General features: G+C 41.8%; 1 protein-coding gene across 2 annotated transcripts in view; it reads right to left on the bottom strand.

The window, feature by feature from the left end:
• Positions 1–956: 956 nt before the first annotated feature.
• SWAP70 (switching B cell complex subunit SWAP70) overlaps positions 957–19,696 on the bottom strand; it is an 87,506-nt gene continuing 68,766 nt past the window's right edge. For both annotated transcript variants that reach the window (XM_003818145.5, XM_003818146.6), the window contains 5 exons: positions 15,554–15,661; positions 13,553–13,719; positions 5,847–6,045; positions 4,719–4,815; positions 957–4,047 (listed from right to left, as the gene is read on the bottom strand). In XM_003818145.5, coding sequence (XP_003818193.1) covers positions 3,941–4,047; positions 4,719–4,815; positions 5,847–6,045; positions 13,553–13,719; positions 15,554–15,661 — 678 coding nt within the window. In that variant the 3' untranslated portion in view covers positions 957–3,940. The remainder of the gene's footprint in view (positions 4,048–4,718; positions 4,816–5,846; positions 6,046–13,552; positions 13,720–15,553; positions 15,662–19,696) is intronic.

Here is a 19,696-nt window from a genome sequence, read left to right as displayed (position 1 = left end):
AATTGTTAATGGGGGCCGTCCTGGGCATTTTAAGATGTTTTGCAGCATCCCTGGCCTCTACCTACTCGATGCCAGCAACACTCCCTCCAGTTGTGACAACAAAAAATGTCTCCAGACATTGCCAAATGTCCCCTGGAGGGCAAAATTACCACCAGTTGAGAACCACTGTGATAGAGAAAGAACAGTTTTTTGTTTTTGTTTTTGTTTTTGTTTTTGTTTTTTGAGACGGAGTCTCCCTCTGTCGCCCAGGCTGGAGTGCAGTGGCATGATCTTGGCTCACTGCAAGCTCTGCCTCCTGGGTTCATGCCATTCTCCTGTCTCAGCCTCCTGAGTAGCTGGGACTACAGGTGCCTGCCACCACGCCCGGCTAATTTTTTTGTATTTTTAGTGGAGACAGGGTTTCACCGTGTTAGCCAGGATGGTCTCGATCTCCTGACCTCATGATCTGCCCGCCTCAGAAAGAGCAGTTTTTAAACACACCAACCAGTGTCCTCTCCCTCCCTCCAAGAGGGAAAGATCAGCTTTCCAATATACAATCAAGCTGGCCTGAGTGGGCCCACTTGGTCCACAACAGGCATTTTATCTTGGCAACAATGCAAACCACAACAAACAAACAAAAAGCCACACGGTTTACTCTGGTGAAAGAAAAACTGAAAAGCATAAAAAGAAAACTAAGGAAAACAGAGGTAAGAAAATTTGAAGGTAACAGCAACAATGAATGAGAAATCATCTTTGTAAGTTCCCGTTTGTGAGCTGACACATCAGCCATGGCTTGCCCACATTCGTGACTCAAACACCAAACATGAGGCCATAGCTAACTTCTTGGGGTCTAAACTCCAAACCCAGTGTTTTCAGGAAATGTCCCTAAACCAAAGTCCATCTCATTATATGAAAATACACATAGATACACCCAACTTTACCCCCCACTGTTTTATTAAATCAGACAGTTTAAAGTGTATGTTTCTGGTATTTTTAATTTTCTTACTGGGTCCATTTTACTTAAAAAAATATATAAAACATTTTTAATATATCTTAGAAAAATTAGCAAAAAATTGAGAAAGTTGAGCATATTACATTTTACAATGTTTTCATACGAATGTTTTAAAATGATAAATATTTGGTTTCCCCTCAACATATCACATCACAAAAATACATTTCAAAAACTTTTTTCATATATAATTCCTGTAAATGATTATATCCCTACTTATTAAGGAAAACACCTGATGACAAGCACTCAAACACTCTTGAAATTTTCTGTACAGTAATTACAAAAGTAAAACCAAGAGTTCTGTTGGCCCTTTAACAGGTGAAACCATTTTAAATAGTATCAAAATATAATTCCAAATGGGATATACTTAGTTCATTTCTGTGCTATCTTTGATTCACAAGTATCTATCTTAGCCAAAGCACTGTTTAAAAGGATATTGCCTCCTAGACATAGTGCCACTGAAAACCAAGATGTAAATCGGTAACACTATGCATTAAACAGAAAGCTTTTGCACAACCACATATGTAACCGCTTAGTCGTATCAAGGTCCACATGTGACCAGAAAGCAGGCAGTCCTTAGGTGGATGGCCAGGGGCCAGGCAGTGTGAGGTCTCCAAGAACCCAGGGCTAGAGCAGCTAAGCCCCAGGTCATGTTATCAGCTACAGCTGTGGAATAAGCCAGGTTTAAGGAAGGACGTTCTGCAAAAGCGCAGGACCTATTTCACAACTTCTAGAAGTAGAAATTCACATATTCCATCATGATCCTCCCCACCATGCAGAGACTATTTGACTCCTAAGGCCACACTGTTTCCACCCCATAGATTTCACAGAGGTGATTAGGTTCTTTGTAGAATACTTTTTCCTCATTCTGGAATGAGGGATACTGGAGTCTTCTGGTGTAATGTGCAATCAAACCACACGAAAGGTTCCATTCCTTACCTAAGTCTCGTTGGTCTAATACACCTGCCAGCTACTGAATAAAATGATAATACTAATAAATGGCTGGGCAGAAATCCAACACCCAAATCAGCTGTCAAATTTCAAAGGCACATGATACAAAAATATTTTAGACAATACACTTTATAAAGGCAACTATAAGAAACCATTAAAGTTACATTTTTATTAAACAGCCAAAAATCTTAAGACAAATACCTACAGACCATTTCTTCATTGGCAAATATTTTCCAGTCATAAAAGGTGATAATTTATGGGATTATATTCCAGTTTCCTCTCATGTAAATAAATACATAGACTGAAGCTCTAATACCACTCTCTCTAGATGTATACATCTATTTGGAATTGCTTTCTTAGCATGCACTCAGCAAGCACTAGCATAAGAACACCTGAGGTTCTCTGTCCTCATTTCATACCTGTAAGAGAAAGGGACTTTATTCTACTGAATTCTGCCCTTTTTTTGCAACAACTGAATTATCCCCATATTTATTTACAATTTTAAGCTTGATTGCTGTCCACGGAGTTACTGTTGCTTCTCAATTATAACTAGTGTTAGAAGGCTTGATTTCATAAATGTTCTTTTTAATCCAAAGATAGATCATATATGAAAACCTTCCTCAATACTCCTTTCAAATCAGATGCATATAAACTATGATCCCAATTTCCCTGTTAGACGTATTTCTATTGGATATTTCCTCCGTTGTCACCATAGAGGAAGGGAAAAAGCAGAAAAGCTGCCTACCTAACAAAGGCTAACATAATGGCTAGGCTAATATATTGACATGCTATCATCTTTATGATGTTTTGAATCTAACTAGCAGACATACAGTCAACTTCCTGTTGACCATGTGCATCTAATCTGCTTTCTTAATTATACAAATAATTTTTATTTCAGATTAGCTTCTTTCTACTACTCAGTATAATCCTCTCACAGCCTGGCATATACTTGGTAGCACATCATTCACTAGAGAGAGTACGAGAGAAAATTAAGTTGACAATATGGGGCAAAGGGGTAGTCTCCTTTAAGGTGAGGGGAAAGGAGATGGGAATGAAACATGCCAAGTGTATGATGGTTAGGGAAAGAAATATCTTAGTAGAAGCTAGAAAACCTCTACTAACAGGATCACATTCCAAAAGGGCAACCAGGAAATGGCAATGACTCCATGACTTCTCTGTCAGAGCACCAATGGTCAAAGGCATTCCATGTCAAGTGTCAGGAAATGGAAAGCAAACTGGCCAATCTAGTTTAACAGCACATACTCGGAAAAGGAAACACGCTGCCAAAGGAAAGAGCTGACATCCAGTCCACAGAGGTTCTGAGTATCCAGTGGCAGTGAGCCCCTCCAAACTCTGCAGAGCTGACTGTGCTGTCTGCACCCTGCCTCATTTGGGGAAGAATCTGAGAGAGCTAAAAGACAAATTTCAGAAGGTGATGTTTTCAAAGAAAGAGTAAACAAACAGCTTGACAATGTTGACTTTTTTTTTCTTTTCAGGTAGCCCTTGTTTGCAGGAAGATAAATAAGAAGGCTTCCTTAGGATATTGACCCACTTAGAGAGGCACAGAAGGAAGAAGAGTTAAAAGCAGCAAAGCCGGGGTTTTTTGTTTTGTTTTGTTTTGTTTTGTTTTGAGATGGAGTCTCACTCTGTTGCCCAAGCTGGAGTACAATGGCATGATCTCAGCTCACTGCAACCTCCGCCTCCCACATTCAAGTGATTCTCCTGCCTCAGCCTCCCAAGCAGCTGGGATTACAGGCGCCCGCCACCACGCTCAGCTAATTTTTTTTTGTATTTTTAGTAGAGACAGGGTTTCACCAGGTTGGCCAGGCTGGTCTTGAACTCCTGACCTCAGGTGATCCACCCGCCTCGGCCTCCCAAAGTGCTGGGATTACAGGCGTGAGCCACCACGCCCGGCCCCCAAAGCTGTTTCTTTTGTCTTTAGCATAAAGCTCTCCTGCCATGCAGTATCTACATAACTGACGTGACTGCCAGCAAGCTCAGTCACTCCGTGGTCTTTTTCTCTTTCCAGTTCTTCTCTCTCTCTTCAAGTTCTGCCTCAGTGAAAGCTGCAGGTCCCCAGTTAGTGATCAGGTGAGGGTTCTTTGAACCTAAGAGGCAAACATGCTTTAAATACAGGAAGTATTATATTCTTCAGGGTACCCCATCATTTTTCTACAGACAAAATAGTAACTTTCCTACTTTATTTCTTCTTTGAGGAACATCCATAAATGTCATACCAGCTAAAACAATTAGAAGATGTATACCAAGGGGATTAACTGGGCCCTCTTACCTATTAGGGGATAAGATTTTCAAGAGAAATTTATCCTGAACAGCTTGTTTTTTTTACATTTGGGCTAAAAAAGTTTCTTTAGTACAATTCAAATACACAAGTGAAACAGAAAAATAAATTTAAAAATAAATATATGGGCAGGGCGTGGTGGCTCACGCCTGTAATTCCAGGACTTTGGGAGGCTGAGGTGGGCGGATCACGAGGTCAGGAGATCGAGACCATCCTGGTTAACACGGTGAAACCCCGTCTCTACTAAAAATACAAAAAATTAGCCGGTCGTGGTGGCGGGCACCTGTAGTCCCAGCTACTTGGGAGGTTGAGGCAGGAGAATGGCGTGAACCCAGGAGGCGGAGCTTGCAGTGAGCCAAGATCGCACCACTGCACTCCATCCAGCCTGGGCGACAGAGCGAGACTCCATCTCAAAATAAATAAATAAATAAAATAAAAATGAAAAAAATATATATATGATTACTTCATAGAGTCTGTTACCTGGTTCTATCAGTCGAATTAATCCTTCATGATGGGCCACTTTGTCCTTCCAGCTCTTGGTCTTATTAGTTGCCATCTCCAGCTTCTTTTTAACTTCCTGAAACAAAAGTGGATTTTGGACTATTCAGACACACGGGTAGTTTAAGAACCAAATCACAACTATTGGGCCCTTACTATGTATTTGTGAATTATCTCATTAAATCCTCTCATAGCCCATTCTAAGAAGTGGGAACTACTATTACCCCATTGTACAGAGTGAAAACGGGTTCAGAGAAGGTCAGTAACCTGCCGAGAGTCACACAGCAGGAAATGGTAGAGCCAGAATTGGAACCCAGGCTGTCTGATTCCAAAGCCTATTCTTCCACCATCTGCATACTAATTACAATGGGTGTATGGCCCTGTGTGCCAGTTACAGTTTACTGCCTCTGCACTCCAAATCCACCCTGAACCGTCCTGCTGGTGAAACTAAAATAATTCTCCCTCACTAGCTGGCAGCATAAAGCTTTGTCAGTAGAGGGTGCTGAAGGGACACGAGGAGGGAGGGACTTTTCTTCTAGGTTCCACTCAGCGGCTCCTGTGGCACTCAGAACACCCACAGTGCTCACCACCAGTGAGTTTTTGTAGCACCTCCCTGTGGGCAGCTTTTGCCGCTGGCCTCCCAGTGAGCTTTGCTGGCACAGCACCTCAACAAACTTTTCTGCCATCTATGCACCCTCTCCATGGAGGTCTGGATCACAGCACTGGGGTTAAGGGGCAAGAAGCAAAGAATGCTCTTCCAGATCCACTCCCTCCCTGGTGCTCTGCCTCAGTTTTCGAGGCAGTGGCTGCTCCCTACGTCTGCTATTCCTGCATTCTCAAAGCCTTCTTTACAACACAGTAGGTAATCTCCTATGACAGTTAATAATGTTTTATATTAAACTTTCCCTGTTCAAATTACTGTGCAGTTTCTGTCTCTGATGGATGTATAATATATCTTATCTCCTGTAAAAACTCCCTCTTTTTTCTTTCTTACAGCTAAGCAAGATTCTTACTACAGCTTCATGTTGGCAGCTAAGCAAATAATTCTATTATTGAGAAATGTTTTTCAAAAATTTAAATATACAAGTTTGCAGGGCCAAGTCTCATTACCTCGTACTGCTCAAGTGCTTGCTTCCGTTCTAACTCAAGCTGCTCCAGCTGCTCCATGGCCTCCTGCAGGGCCTGTTCCTTCAGGACACGCTGATTCTCCAACTCCTGCTTCTCCGCCTCGGTTGTCTGAATGGCCTGCTGCTGCTCCAAGTGCCACTTTTCTAGTTCAGCCCTCTTGGAAGACTCTTCCTCCAACAACCTACAATGTGGAGGAAAGCTCCAGATCAAATCCTGCCCAGGTCACCACCCTGACCCAGCAGACGAGGGAAGCATTTTAGACAAGAGAATATTTGAGGTCGTCTAATCCCCCTCTCATTCCACCAGGAGGAAAGCAGGAGCCAGAGAAGCTCATATTCACAAAGCTGGTAAAGCAGCCTATATGTCCTGCTCTAAGCTCTCTCAGTTTCACCCGTTTGTGAAATAAAAAATAACATTTATCCAGAGTTTAATGTGTGCCAGGAACTGGCCTAAGAGTCAAGTGTATTTTCTCAATTAATCCTCACAGTAAATTTAGGTGCTGCTACTCATATTTTAGAGATGGTGCAAGTGAGACACAAAGGTTCAGTGGCCTGTACTAGGATCATCCACCTGCCAGGTGGCAGGGCCAAGATTTGAAGTTTGCCTGGTTGCTACAACATGAAAACATTTTCATCTAGTAAAAACCTATTACCATGGAAAAAGCTGATAATGAAGATGAAGAAAGGAGTTAACACAGACAGAATAGAGATACTATTTATTGAACAATTGCTACATGCCAGGCCTTTGCCTCCATTATTGCTAATCCCCTAACAATCCTGAAAGGTATTGTCCCTACATTACAGATGAAGCAATGAAAAACCAAAGGGTTTAAAAGTATGTTGCACAGGTTATAATGGATTTTAACCCATGTCTGTGTGACTCCAAAATAACAGGAATACCTATCTGGGAATACCCAGCTATGTAGTTGTTTAAATAAACTAACAAACAGCCAAAACCTGCATTAAAGTGTATATAGTGTCGTTCGATGCCAGCCAAGGACAGGATACATATCTAGTGACTTGAACACCAATATTATGGTAACAAAGTAAAGTCACATGACTGGTCAGTTACTACTACCTGCCAGCATCTGCTCTTATAAAACTAACAACAAAGGAAATAAAGTAACAGACTATACCAACACCAATTTCCAAATTCCCTCTACAACTTCCTGCAAGGTTGTTATTCAACTCAGCTCCAATACTCTAGGTGATGGGCTACCACTCGTTGCCTCACAAATTGGGCCAGTTTATTTATGGGCAGCTTCAATTCTTACGAAGTTTTTTCTTATACTAAGATGAGTTCTCCCATCCACTACCCTAGTTCCACAAAGGAAGTATCTACTCCCTCTTCCCTGTGATAGCCCTTTCGCAACTGGAAGGCAGCTTTGTTGCCTGTTGAGAACATCCTTCTCCAAGAAGACCACCTCCAGCCTTAACTAACGGGACCCAGCTTCCAGACTCAATATCCTTCTTTGGAGACACTGAGGTCTCCTCAGATGTCTCTTGGAGTTTGATGTACACAACAGAACACGACACTACAGATGTGGTCTGACCAGCGCAGAGTTTATTCACTCAGTTGATGTGTATTTTTTATGTGCCTTCTATGTGCTTTTCTAGGCACTGGGGATATAAGAATGAACAAGACTGGATGGGTCTGTTTTTTCATTCTAGTGGTAAAAGTATGGAGGGGGAATGGACATTTCCAGGTGCTTAGGCTGCCCAGCCTCTGAACTCCTTCATGTGTCTAGGGGAACTGCCACAGTAGAAGACTTGATGGAAGGTAGGGCTCATTTCCCGCTATAGAATCCACAGGCCAGACACCTGCCCTCCCACCCCTTGGCAGCTAGGGTATGGTGGAGGCACAAGCTGGGCTTGGCTATGTAGATGCTCCTTCTGGAACTTTGACTCTGCAGCACCTGGCACAAAGAAGCAGAGCCAGTAGAGAATTCATCTTGCCGGTGGCAGTAACATGCAGTGTTGAGTGACAGCAGGAGCGATGGCACTGCTGATGCCTGGTACCAACATGGGCGCCAGCGGCATCCTCACTGGACTCTTCCCATGGCCTGGCTTGGGCTGTAGTTGGGGCTGCTCATCCCCCTGTGATTCCTGCCTGTGTTCAAGGCCTGGTCACCTGCCTTTCTGTGGAACTGGCAAACTATTTAAGAAACTTTCAACAAATTGTTTTATTGCTTTAGCTAATACAAGGTGGTTTCTGTGGTTTGCAAGTAAGACTCCTGACTAAAGACTTCAGTGCCTCACTCTTTTTCTGTGTATCGGCTTCCTCATTTATCAAAAAAGGAATAGAAACTACACCTACCATCAAAGGTTTATTAGTGTATTAAATGCGATAATGCACATAAGGTATTTACATGCCTACCACACAGCAAGTACTGGCAGGTAACAGCTTATATTATAGAGGGACAATTATCTCATTTGCTCTGGACACTTCACATTCATTAAGGCTGCCTAAGAGTGTATAGGGTTTTGGCAACCACATTTCAGGGAAATGAAACTGTAGAACTTTTCAAATGAATTTCTATAAAGCCAAGTCTCCTGGATCCTGTACTTGTTCTTTTGATATGTTAAATTAGCTTCTTGGTCTAAAATCATCATTCTAGCCTGTCAACATCTTTTTTTTGAATGCTTATTTTTACATTCCACACATTATATATCTTCCCCGTCTGCAAATGAGATAAAGGAACAGAAAGCAACACACTCGGAGTGACTCCCAAATGCTAGGCATTACTCTAAAACACTCTGCATGCATCATTTCATTTCATCCTCACAACAACTGTATAAAGTTGGCCATTCTCTCAAGTTACATGGCTAAAAGTACCAGAGCCAGGAATCAAACCGTGGCCTCATTCCAGAGCCCAGTCTCTAACCTTCAAATATATGAAAAGTATTATATCAAATGTAAGAGGGACTGTTGTTCCATGTGGTCCCATTGGATCCATTCATTCATTCAAAAAAACTTCCTTGGGTACTTACTGTGTGCCAGGTACGAGTTGCTGGGAATACAGACACGACTAAGGTGTACTCCGGGGTGTTACAGATCCAAAGTGGGTAAGAGTTACAACAGGACAGATTATGGCTCAGCCTCAAGAACTTTCCAATAACTCGATTTTTCTTAATTTTTTCATTTTTGTTTTTTTCTTTTTTGAGACAGGCTGGAGTACAGTGGTGCAATCTCAGCTCACTGCAACCTCTACCTCCTGGATTCAAGTGCCTCAGCCTCCCGAGTAGCTGGGATTATAGGCATGCACCACCACGCCCAGCTAATTTTTGTATTTTTAGTAGAGACAGGGTTTCACCATGCTGGCCAGGCTGGTCTCAAACTCCGAGCCTCAAGGGATCCGCCCGCCTCAGCCTCCCAAAGTGCTGGGATTAGAGCGTGAGCCACCATGTCCGGCCAATAACTTGAGTTTTCTACATTTTAAATGAACAGTTTTCTTCTGAGTTCTCATTCAGAAGTGGCTAGATCACCTTCAGGATTACCCATAAAAAAATAAACTTCATAGCAGAAAGGGTGACTATAGTCAATCATAATTTAATTGTACATTTAAAACTAACTAAAACAGTATAGTGGACTGTTTGTAAGACTAAGGATAAATGCTTGAGGTGATGGATACCCCATTTACCCTGATGTGATTATTACACATTGTATGCCTGTATCAAAATATCTCATGTACCTCACAAATATAAACACCTACTGTGTACCCACAAAAATTAAAAGTTAAAAAAAAACTTCAATCGTAATTTTTAAAATTACAAGATCTGGCCAGGTGCAGTGGCTCAAGCCTGTAATCCCAGCACTTTGGGAGGCCGAGGCGGGTGGATCACGAGGTCAGGAGATCAAGACCATCCCGGCTAACACGGTGAAACCCCGTCTCTACTAAAAATACAAAAAATTAGCTGGGCGTGGTGGCAGGCGCCTGTAGTCCCAGCTACTCAGGAGGCTGAGGCAGGAGAATGGCTTGAACCTGGGAGGCAGAGCTTGCAGTGAGCCGAGATCACACCACTACACTCCAGTCTCGGTGACAGAGCGAGACTCCATCTCAAAAAAAAAAAAAAAAAATTACAAGATCTACGTGTTTCAAGCTAAAGTTCTTGTCTTTCATTTAAACAATTTACTATAAAAAGTTTCTCTTTTTTTTTAAGACACTGTCTTTTTAAGACACTGACAGAGAAAGAACTATCCATTAAAAGAATAATGAGATTCCAAATATTCCACGAATGATTGGCTGTTGCTTTAAGAAAGGAGTGAGCAAACAAATTTACAAGAAAAAAACAAACAACCCATCAAAAAGTGGGCAAAGGACATGAACAGACACTTCTCAAAAGAAGACATTTATGCAGCCAAAAAACACATGAAAAAATGCTCACCATCACTGGCCATCAGAGAAATGCAAATCAAAACCACAATGAGATACCAGCTCACACCAGTTAGAATGGTGATCATTAAAAAGTCAGGAAACAACAGGTGCTGGAGAGGATGTGGAGAAATAGGAACACTTTTACACTGTTGGTGGGACTGTAAACTACTTCAACCATTGTGGAAGTCAGTGTGGCGATTCCTCAGGGATCTAGAACTAGAAATACCATTTGACCCAGCCATCCCATTTCTGGGTATATACCCAAAGGATTATAAATCATGCTGCTATAAAGACACATGCACAAGTATGTTTATTGCGGCACTATTCACAATAGCAAAGACTTGGAATCAACCCAAATGTCCAACAATGATAGACTGGATTAAGAAAATGTGGCACATATACACCATGGAATACTATGCAGCCATAAAAAATGATGAGTTCATGTCCTTTGTAGGGACATGGATGAAATTGGAAATCATCATTCTCAGTAAACTATCGCAAGGACAAAAAGCCAAACACCGCATCTTCTCACTCATAGGTGGGAATTGAATAATGAGAACACATGGACACAGGAAGGGGAACATCACACACCGGGGCCTGTTGTGGGGTGGGGGGAGGGGGGAGGGATAGCATTAGGAGATATACCTAATGCTAAATGACGAGTTAATGGGTGTGGCACACCAGCATGGCACATGTATACATATGTAACTAACCTGCACATTGTGCACATGTACCCTAAAACTTAAAGTATAATAATAATAAAATTAAAAAAAAAAAAGGAGTGAGAAGAGTTAACTGAGCAGCCTTTTACACAGGCCCTTGGCGTAAGATTATGTGCATTTCATTAGTGCCAGTTTTCCAACCCAACTCCAGGATGACTTCCCTTGATTTTTCTATCCAGAAAGGCCTATCCTGAGGAGCAAAGAACAAACCCTCTCTGCCAATCTGACAGAAAGTCCCTCTGAATCAGCCACAGCCTTCAGTGACTTCAGGAAAGAGGAACACACTTCACTTAAAAATGACCACTAGGCCGGGCGTGGTGGCTCATGCCTGTAATCCCAGCATTTTGGGAGACTGAGACAGGCGGATCACGAGGTCAGGAGATTGAGTCCATCCTGGCCAACATGGCGAAACCCCATCTCTACTAAAAATACAAAAATTAGCCAGGTGTGGTGGTGCGCGCCTGTAGTCCCAGCTACTCGGGAGGCTGAGGCAGGAGAGTCGCTTGAACCCAGGAGGCGGGGGTTGCAGTGAGCCGAGATCACGCCACTGCACTCCAGCCTGGTAACAGAGCAAGACTCCATCTCAGAAAAAAAAAAGGGGGCAGGGGGGCAAATTTGTCCATTTCAGGTTCCAAAAACTAAGAGAAAACAAAATTTAGAATAATAAAATAATTATATTCATAAAATGCCCTTTGCACATTAAGAAAAAGTTAAATTTGTGTGCAGTACTTTCAGCATATTGGATCAGAGCTGTATGTAGAAGTTACATCTGGATTCAAAAGGTTGAAACCATTTTGCTATTGCTTAAATCAGAGTGTGCAAAATAATTAGCTGGAGTTTTTTGCCGTTGTTGTTTTGTGTTTTTTTTGAGACAGGGTCTCATTCTGTCCCCCAGGCTGTAGTACAGTGGTGCAAATGCAGCTCACTGCAACCTCAACCTCCTGGACTCAAGTGATCCTCCTGCCTCAGCCTCCCAAGTAGACTTTTTTTTTTTTTTTTTTAAAGATGAGGTTTCACCATGTTGCTCAGGCTGGTCATAAACTCCTGGGTTCAAGTGATCCTCCAGCCTCGGCCTCCCAAAGTGTGGTGGGTGAGCCACACTTTGTGGTGTATTTTTCAGAAGCCTTGTGAGGTGATTCTGATACATAACATTGGTTAAAAAACCACTGGCTTCAATTATCCAAAATTATCCCTTATTCAAAATATCACTCATTCTATAAACACTAAATAACTAAGACTAGTATTTCTAGAATTATCTGGTTCCCTCTGTGATCTAGTCTCTGCTGTGTCATAATCAACTTCCCACAAAACTGCAGTAATACATATAGCATATTTCACCTGCGAATTCTTTGCACAAAAGCAATCTATTAACTCTCAACACAGCTCAAATTATGAGGTGGCTCAAAAAATGTTGAGTGTCCTGTGGAGTCACTCTGGACGTCACGTGGCACTCAAACATTCCCGTAGAGTGACTCTTCTGCTAAAATCACTGCCGAGTGGCACTGGAAGGGAGTTCCAAGAACCTGATTAACCTCACAGTGCAGTGAATGTGCACCTGTGGGGCCTATAAATGCCTGGCAATATGCTACATGCTTAATTTTCTATTTAGAAAATAATTTTTCCTTAAAAAAATTTAAATTTAAAATCCAAATGTCCAAAACAATTTATTTATTTTTGAAGTCACTTTTGGCAAAATATACAAACTAAAGATGGCTTCTTCTTTCTCTTCCTATCTAAAGATTAAAGAAGCATCTTTTGCTGCTCCACATGTAAAATGGCAGCCATGGAAAATCTACCCTAGCTCATCTCATAACTGCTCCCCAAAACAGGGGGTCAGAGATCAAAGACTGGACCATGTGCTGCTACTGTAGTGAATACTTTTTAGTGCTGTCTCCCATCCCAGACACCTTAAAGAATGTAAATGGGGCAGCAAAGTAGAAACTGGCAGAGGATAGGCTCGATTTTTCCCTTTGGGAGTCTTCATTTTATTTTGTCCTCCCTGCTGCCATGAAGGCCCAAAATTGAGAATTTTCATCTGCGAACATGACTATCATAAAGTTCTAAGGGGAAAAAAAATCTAGGTTTCAAATACTTTTAAAATTAGGATTTCAAGTAGTAATTACTGAAGGAATGTTACCAATCCTGAATGACCAAATAGAAACTGCATATTTCTTCCTTATTCCTCAAAACCTGACGGCAACGTTGGCCTGAACGGGCCCCTGCCTGCATACCAACGGCCCTCTCTGGTCTGGAGCATGTTGAAGATGCCAAGCTCTTATCAGAGGTAATTCTGGGTTTGTGGATTTTCTCGAATATGACTAAGGGTACCTCATCAAACATACCTACCAGACTGCTCTAAAATAGGCCCTTATTTAGCCCCAGAAGCAAGGGTTTCCCAACGCCTCAGAATGAAAAGAAACACTCCAGCCGGTCGAGTCTCCACAGTCTTTCTAATCTGGACAGCACCTCGAGCTCAGTCACAGCCAGAGCAGAGACACTTCTCCCTCTCCACCAGAGTGTTAGTCATTCCAAGAAACTGTATTAGCCCAGGCAAAGTACATAAAGGCAAAGTCTGCAAACAAATCTGGCACCTGGCCTGAAGCTTCCGCACTGTCTCTTCATCTTGCCGGGCCTGTCTCTCATCTTCAAGAGCCTCCTGCAGCTTTAGGTACATGTCTTCCAGCTCCCGTACTCGCTGTAAATACTGTTCCAGTTCAGAGGACTTTTGAGCAACCTGCTCTTCCATCTGCTGTCTGATCTGTTGGTATAAAAGGGTCTTGTTTAAATGCAGGTTGACTTCTTTCTCAGGGAAAGCCTCACCTCCACCTGAGGGGTTGCCCACAACTGCAGCCTCAGCCCATCAGGGTGGCAGGACCCTGTCCTTCAATCCTTGAACTTAAAGATGGAGGAGATGAGGGTACCACACCCAATCGCAATAGTGAAAGAGTCTGGGAAGAGCAAATTATAACCCAAATTATGTTCTGCCCTGCTGTATTTTCCATCCCTTCCACTCCACATTTTAAGACTCAAGTCAAGAAAAAAATGTTTCCTTGTGTAATTTCTCTCTAAATTCCTTTCTGTCTTAAAGTCACAATCTTTTTACCAATAGCGTCTTCTCTAAAAGGAACGAACCTTTTCCCAGTCAGAGCAGTGGAGTGTTACACTAAAGAAGAAGGAAAGGTCATCCAGCATGGGATTCCTCCCACACTCCCTGGCTGTCTCCACTCCCTGGGGCACCTCCAGCCCTAGAGGAACTCAAGCATTTCAGTTAATCTGTATAAGTTAATGGTTTTTCCCTTCTGGATTACAGAGTTTTGAATCCCTGCCTTAAAAATTACAAGACAAGAACATCCTAAATATAACAAACACATTAGCCTATTTCTCTGCAGTTGATAAAATATTTTCACTTGCATTAGCTCACTCTGTCTTCAGAAGAGTCATGAGAGAGCATGTGATAATCCTGTACTTAAAGAAGAAAAGCCAATGTTCAGTAAGAAGGACCAGAGAGGAAACAAGACCAGACATTCTGGCTGTTTCTCTACGTCACATTTGCCTTCCTCTTTCTCTGAACCACAAACACATCTCTTTCAACTCTAAATAACAAAAAGTGACTAGAGGAAATGTCACATGCATCTATTTAGGCATTGGGCTTAGCACTCTCTGACAGAGTATCACTCAATGTGAGAAGACCTGTGTTCCAGCTAACCAGCTAACTACCTAAGACAACCTGGATCTTGGGTCTCTTGAAGATGGAAGCCTCTAGGATGAACCGGAGCTGCCAAGAGCAACAAATCAGAATCTAGATGTTCTCACAATTTCAGGATCTCACCGCCGCCATCCTTGCTTATTACAGAGGAGATATACCATGGAACCTATGCTTACTTTTTCCATAACTATTTATTTTCCAAATCAGAACTGTTTTGAGAATGAAAAGGAATGTTATTAATAATTATACCAGAATGGCAGGGACTCTCCCAGGCAAACCAGGAAATATAGTCACCCTAACCAAGCATTTATCACATCATTCCACAAATTTCTTTTTTTTTCTTTTTTGGAGACAGGGCCTTGCTCTGTCACCCAGGCTGGAGTGCAGTGGCAAAATCACAGCTCACAGTAGCCTCGAACTCCTGGGCTCAAGCAATCCTCCCACCTCAGCCTCCTAAGTAGCTGGAACTACAGGCATGTACCAACAGGCCTGGCTAATTCTTTTTTTTTTTTTTTTTTTTAGATATTGCCTAGGCTGGTCTTGAACTCCTGGGCTCAAGCAATTCTCATGCCTTGGCCTCCCAAAGTGCTGGGATTACAGGAGTGGGCCACCATGCCTGGCTCCATAAATTTCCACTTAGGAGTCTTGAAAACAAGGTTTATGTCTTTTGCCATTACATCTTTGGCACACTGCCTGGCACATAGAAGGTGCTCAATAAACAGATAATTAATGAATGAACAAACATGCAACTTCCCCTACAGCCCATTCCAGGTCAGTAGCAAAGCCAAGCTGATGACATGCCTCACTGTAGCCTCCAGCCCTTCCCTGTTCCCACCGACCCAGGCTGAGCTACTGCAGCTGCTTTCTCCAGCCATGTGATACTCACAAGCTTCTCTCTTTCCAGCTCTGTGCTGAACCTGGCCTGAAGTTCCACTTGAGTCTGAAGGCGTTTCTTTTCCTCTTCTGCTGCACGAGATGCTGCTTCCTCCAGTTTCTAGCCAATCAAAAACCCATCCACAGAAAAGCAGGTGTTAGGGTAGAAGTACATTAAAGAGAGAGAGACAGTCATACTTAAGTACAGGAAAAGCCAAACATTCTTAACATTCAATAAAGATAATAGAATAAAAACTTTTAGCTCCATTGGAATTCCAGTCTAACGATCTGCTGAATCAACATACAAAATAAATTAGGTAAATGAAAGACTATTGATAAGCCTGAACAACATTTTGCAAAGAAAGTTTTAGTATAGTCATTGAATTAAATTCACTTGGGATTGCATTCATGAGATTTTTATTTATTTATTTATTTATTTGAGACTGAGTCTTGCTCTGTCGCCAGGCTGGAGTGCAGTGGCACGATCTCGGCTCACTGCAACCTCCACCTCCCAGGTTCAAGTGATTCTCCTGCCTCAGCCTCCCGAGTAGCCGGGACTACAGGCACACACCACCACATCCAGCTAATTTTTGTATTTTTAGTAGACACGGGGTTTCACCATGTTGGCCAGGATGGTGTCGATCTCTTGACCTTGTGATCCGCCCACCTCAGCCTCCCAAAGTGCTGGGATTACAGGTGTAAGCCACCATGCCCAGCCACATTCATGAGATTTGAGAGCTATTTCTTGAGCAATTTCTGTACAGTTTTGTCATCTTATACATTATTCCTTATAACTTTTACCAGAACCAATTTCTAGAAGGGTGGCATAAGGAGCTCCACAGACCCTTTCCCCAACAAAACAACCATAACTGGTGAAAATTATTGTTAAAAAAACAAAACCTTTAAAAGTCTCTAGAAATTATGCTAAGGACATTCTAAAACGGAGAACATTTATCTAAGAAAATCTAACTCTCAGTAAGAATCGTGAGGGTCTGTGGCATATGATGCACTCCCTCCCCACCCCCACAGTGTCAGTGAGAAGAAAGCTCTTCTCCTGGCAGATGGAACCCCAAACAAGGGTTCCCCTCCCCTCAGCTCAAGCCTAGGGCTATGATACCTTCCTGGGAGGGGCAGGCTGGCTGCCAGAATTTCTCTTTGTCCCCAGCTGCATATTGCAGAAACTTTATTCCAGGCAAGAGTGGCTGAGAATTAAGAGGAGGCCAGTAGCTCCATGAGAACAACACACTAACACATGGGACCAGCTAAAAGTGTTGTTGGTTGGTTGGTTGACTGCTATGAGGTCTCGCTATGTTGCCCAGGCTGGTCTCAAATTCCTGGCCTCAAGTGATCCTCCCACCCTGTCCTCCCAAAGTGATTAACAGGTGTGAGCCACTGCTCTTGCCAGACCAGCCAAACGTCTGACAGACAGAACCAGAGAAAGAGACAGCTAAGAAGAGTTCTCATGTAGTAGGAACAAGTCTCAAAGACTGACCTTAAAGACTACATGTAGGCCTGAATTTAAATGATCTCAGACTGTGAGGCAATTCAGGTTCCAGGGCATTATGGAGAACAACAGAACAAAATTAGTGAACTCTAACAGCTGTTGGTGTGGTACCAACAGAGGTGGAAAGCTTAAATGAGAGATCAGAGAAAGAAACTCAAAGAGAGCCCTGCAAAAATCAGGGTCTTCGCAGGGTGACTGTGTTCCTGTCCAAGCCTGTGCCTCTGAGGAGCAACAGTCAGAAGCTTCACACTGTGAGGAAAACAAACTTCACTGAAATAGTCCAGCCAAGTCACTAAACAAATAAAGGAGCAAACAACAGCAGGCCTCTGGGGAGAGGGGTGGAATCAGAATCCAGAGTTGCTACCACACATTATCTAAAATGTCTAGTTTTCTACAAGAAATTATGAGACATGCAAAGAAAAAGGAAAGTATGGCCCATATACAGGGAAAAAGCAGGCAACGGAAACTGCCTTTGAAGAGGCCCAGATGGTGGATTTAGCATATGAAGACTTCAAAGCAGTTATAAATATTTTATGCTCAAATAACTAAAGGAAACCATACTTAGAGAAGTAATGGAAGGAATGACAATATACCATAAAACAGAGAATAATAAAGAGATATAAATCACAGAAAGAACCAAATGGAAATTCTGGAAGTAAAAAGTCCCATAACTGAAACAAAAAATTCACTAGAGGGACTCAACAGTATATTTGGGCTACAAGAAAAATCTACTAAAGACAGACCTATAGAAATTATGCAACTGGAAAACAGAAAAAAAAAAAAAAAAAAGAAGAAAAATGAACACAGCCTTAGAGAAATGTGGGACACCATTATGTGCACCAACATTTGCATAACGAAAGTATCAGAAGAGGGAAAAAAAAGTAGAAAAAATATTTGTGGCTGAAAACTTATCCAGCTTAAGGCAAAACATTAATCTACATATTCAAGTTCAATACACTCTAAACAGGATAAACACAAAGAGATCTACACCCACATACACCACAGTAAAACTGTTGAAAGACAAAGACCAAAAAATAATCTTAAAAGCAGAAAAAGAAAAATGATTTACCACACACAAGGGAACTCCTGCAAGCTTGACAGCTGACTACTCATCAGAAAGTTCTGACTAGTTCTCACCAAAATATTATCAATAGAAGTACAGTGTGACATTTCTAGGCTGGAGCACTGCATTGCCAAACCCTAGAACACTTTTTCTTCCGGCACAGTGAATAGCAACACTCAAGATGGCGGCTGGTCCATCAGCCCGGATTTCATCATTACACACTTTGACCCAGCATTCCCACTTCTGAGAATTCATTCCCTAGAGGTATCAGAACATGTATGAACACATATACAATGACACAGGTACAAGATTATTCCCTACGGCATTACCTATTAAAGCAAAAGATTAAAACAACCCAAATGTTCGCTAACAGGGAATGATTAAGTAATGACACAGTTGTATAACAGAATATTCTACAGCCATAAAAAAGAATGAGGTAACTCTCTTTATACTGATATGAAAAGATCTAAAAAATATATTAAGTGAAATAAACTAGAGGCAGAACAGTGACACCAGTATATACTTTTGTGTGTTTAAAGAATGGGAAAATAAGAATGTATATTCATATTTCCTTACCTTGGGCAAGGGGTGGAAATTCATAAGTGGGGGAGGGGGAGAAAATCTTTCACAGCTGCCTTTTTATATTTGTATATTTTTGAACCTACCCAAATGATTATATTTTTTAAAAGAAACAAAAGTAGAAATAAAAATTTAAGTAAACCCTTTAAGTAAATCTATTAATTTATAAAAACTACCATGATTTCTTATTCCTTCTTCTAATTCAAATGAGGCCTGTCAAATTTTAAGAAACCCACAGATATGTAACCTAATTCCAGATGATTAAAAGATTCAGCTGGGCATGGTGCCTCATTCCTGTAATCCCAGCACTTTGGGAGGCTGAAGTGGGTGGATTGCTTGAACCCAGGAGTTTGAGACTAGCCTGGGCAACATGGCAAAACCTCATCTCTATTAAAAATACAAAAAATTAGCCAGGTATGGTGGTGCACACCTGTAGTCCCAGCTACTTGAGATGTTGAGGCAAGAAGATCTCTAGAGCAGGGGAGTGAGCATGGCACCACTGCACTAGAGCCTGAACAACAGAGCGGGACCCTGTCTCAAAATAAATACATTTAATTAAATATTCATCTAAGCTTTTTTTTCTAAGAATGCCTCCATGAAAAAATTGGAGAACTGTGTTTATTGACAAGAAAATCAAAGATTACTAAGCAATCTATAAGAATTTTTCAGCACTTACCCAATCCTAAATCAGTCTTTTAAATAATTCTAAAAACCTAGGTAGTGGGAAAGCTGTCTACATAGGTCTACAGCTTGCTAACACCAGGCATGCCTTCTTCACATTATACAGAGCAGAACACTACATGCTCCTGGAAGGCAGAGTTTAAAAGTTAAAAAGGGCATCAATGTATGAATCTCAAATGTACAATGCTAAGTCAAAGAATGTGGTCTTAAAATGTACATTCTGTATGATTCCATTTATATGACAATTTGGAAAAGGCAAAAATACAGGAACAGAGAATTGATCAGTGGTTTCCAGGGGTTAGGGATGAGGGAAAGACCTGAATAAAGAA

The sequence above is a fragment of the Pan paniscus genome, chromosome 9, assembly GCF_029289425.2.
Source record: "Pan paniscus chromosome 9, NHGRI_mPanPan1-v2.0_pri, whole genome shotgun sequence".
Lineage (NCBI taxonomy): Eukaryota > Metazoa > Chordata > Mammalia > Primates > Hominidae > Pan > Pan paniscus.
This window is presented reverse-complemented; position numbering and strand designations above follow the sequence as displayed.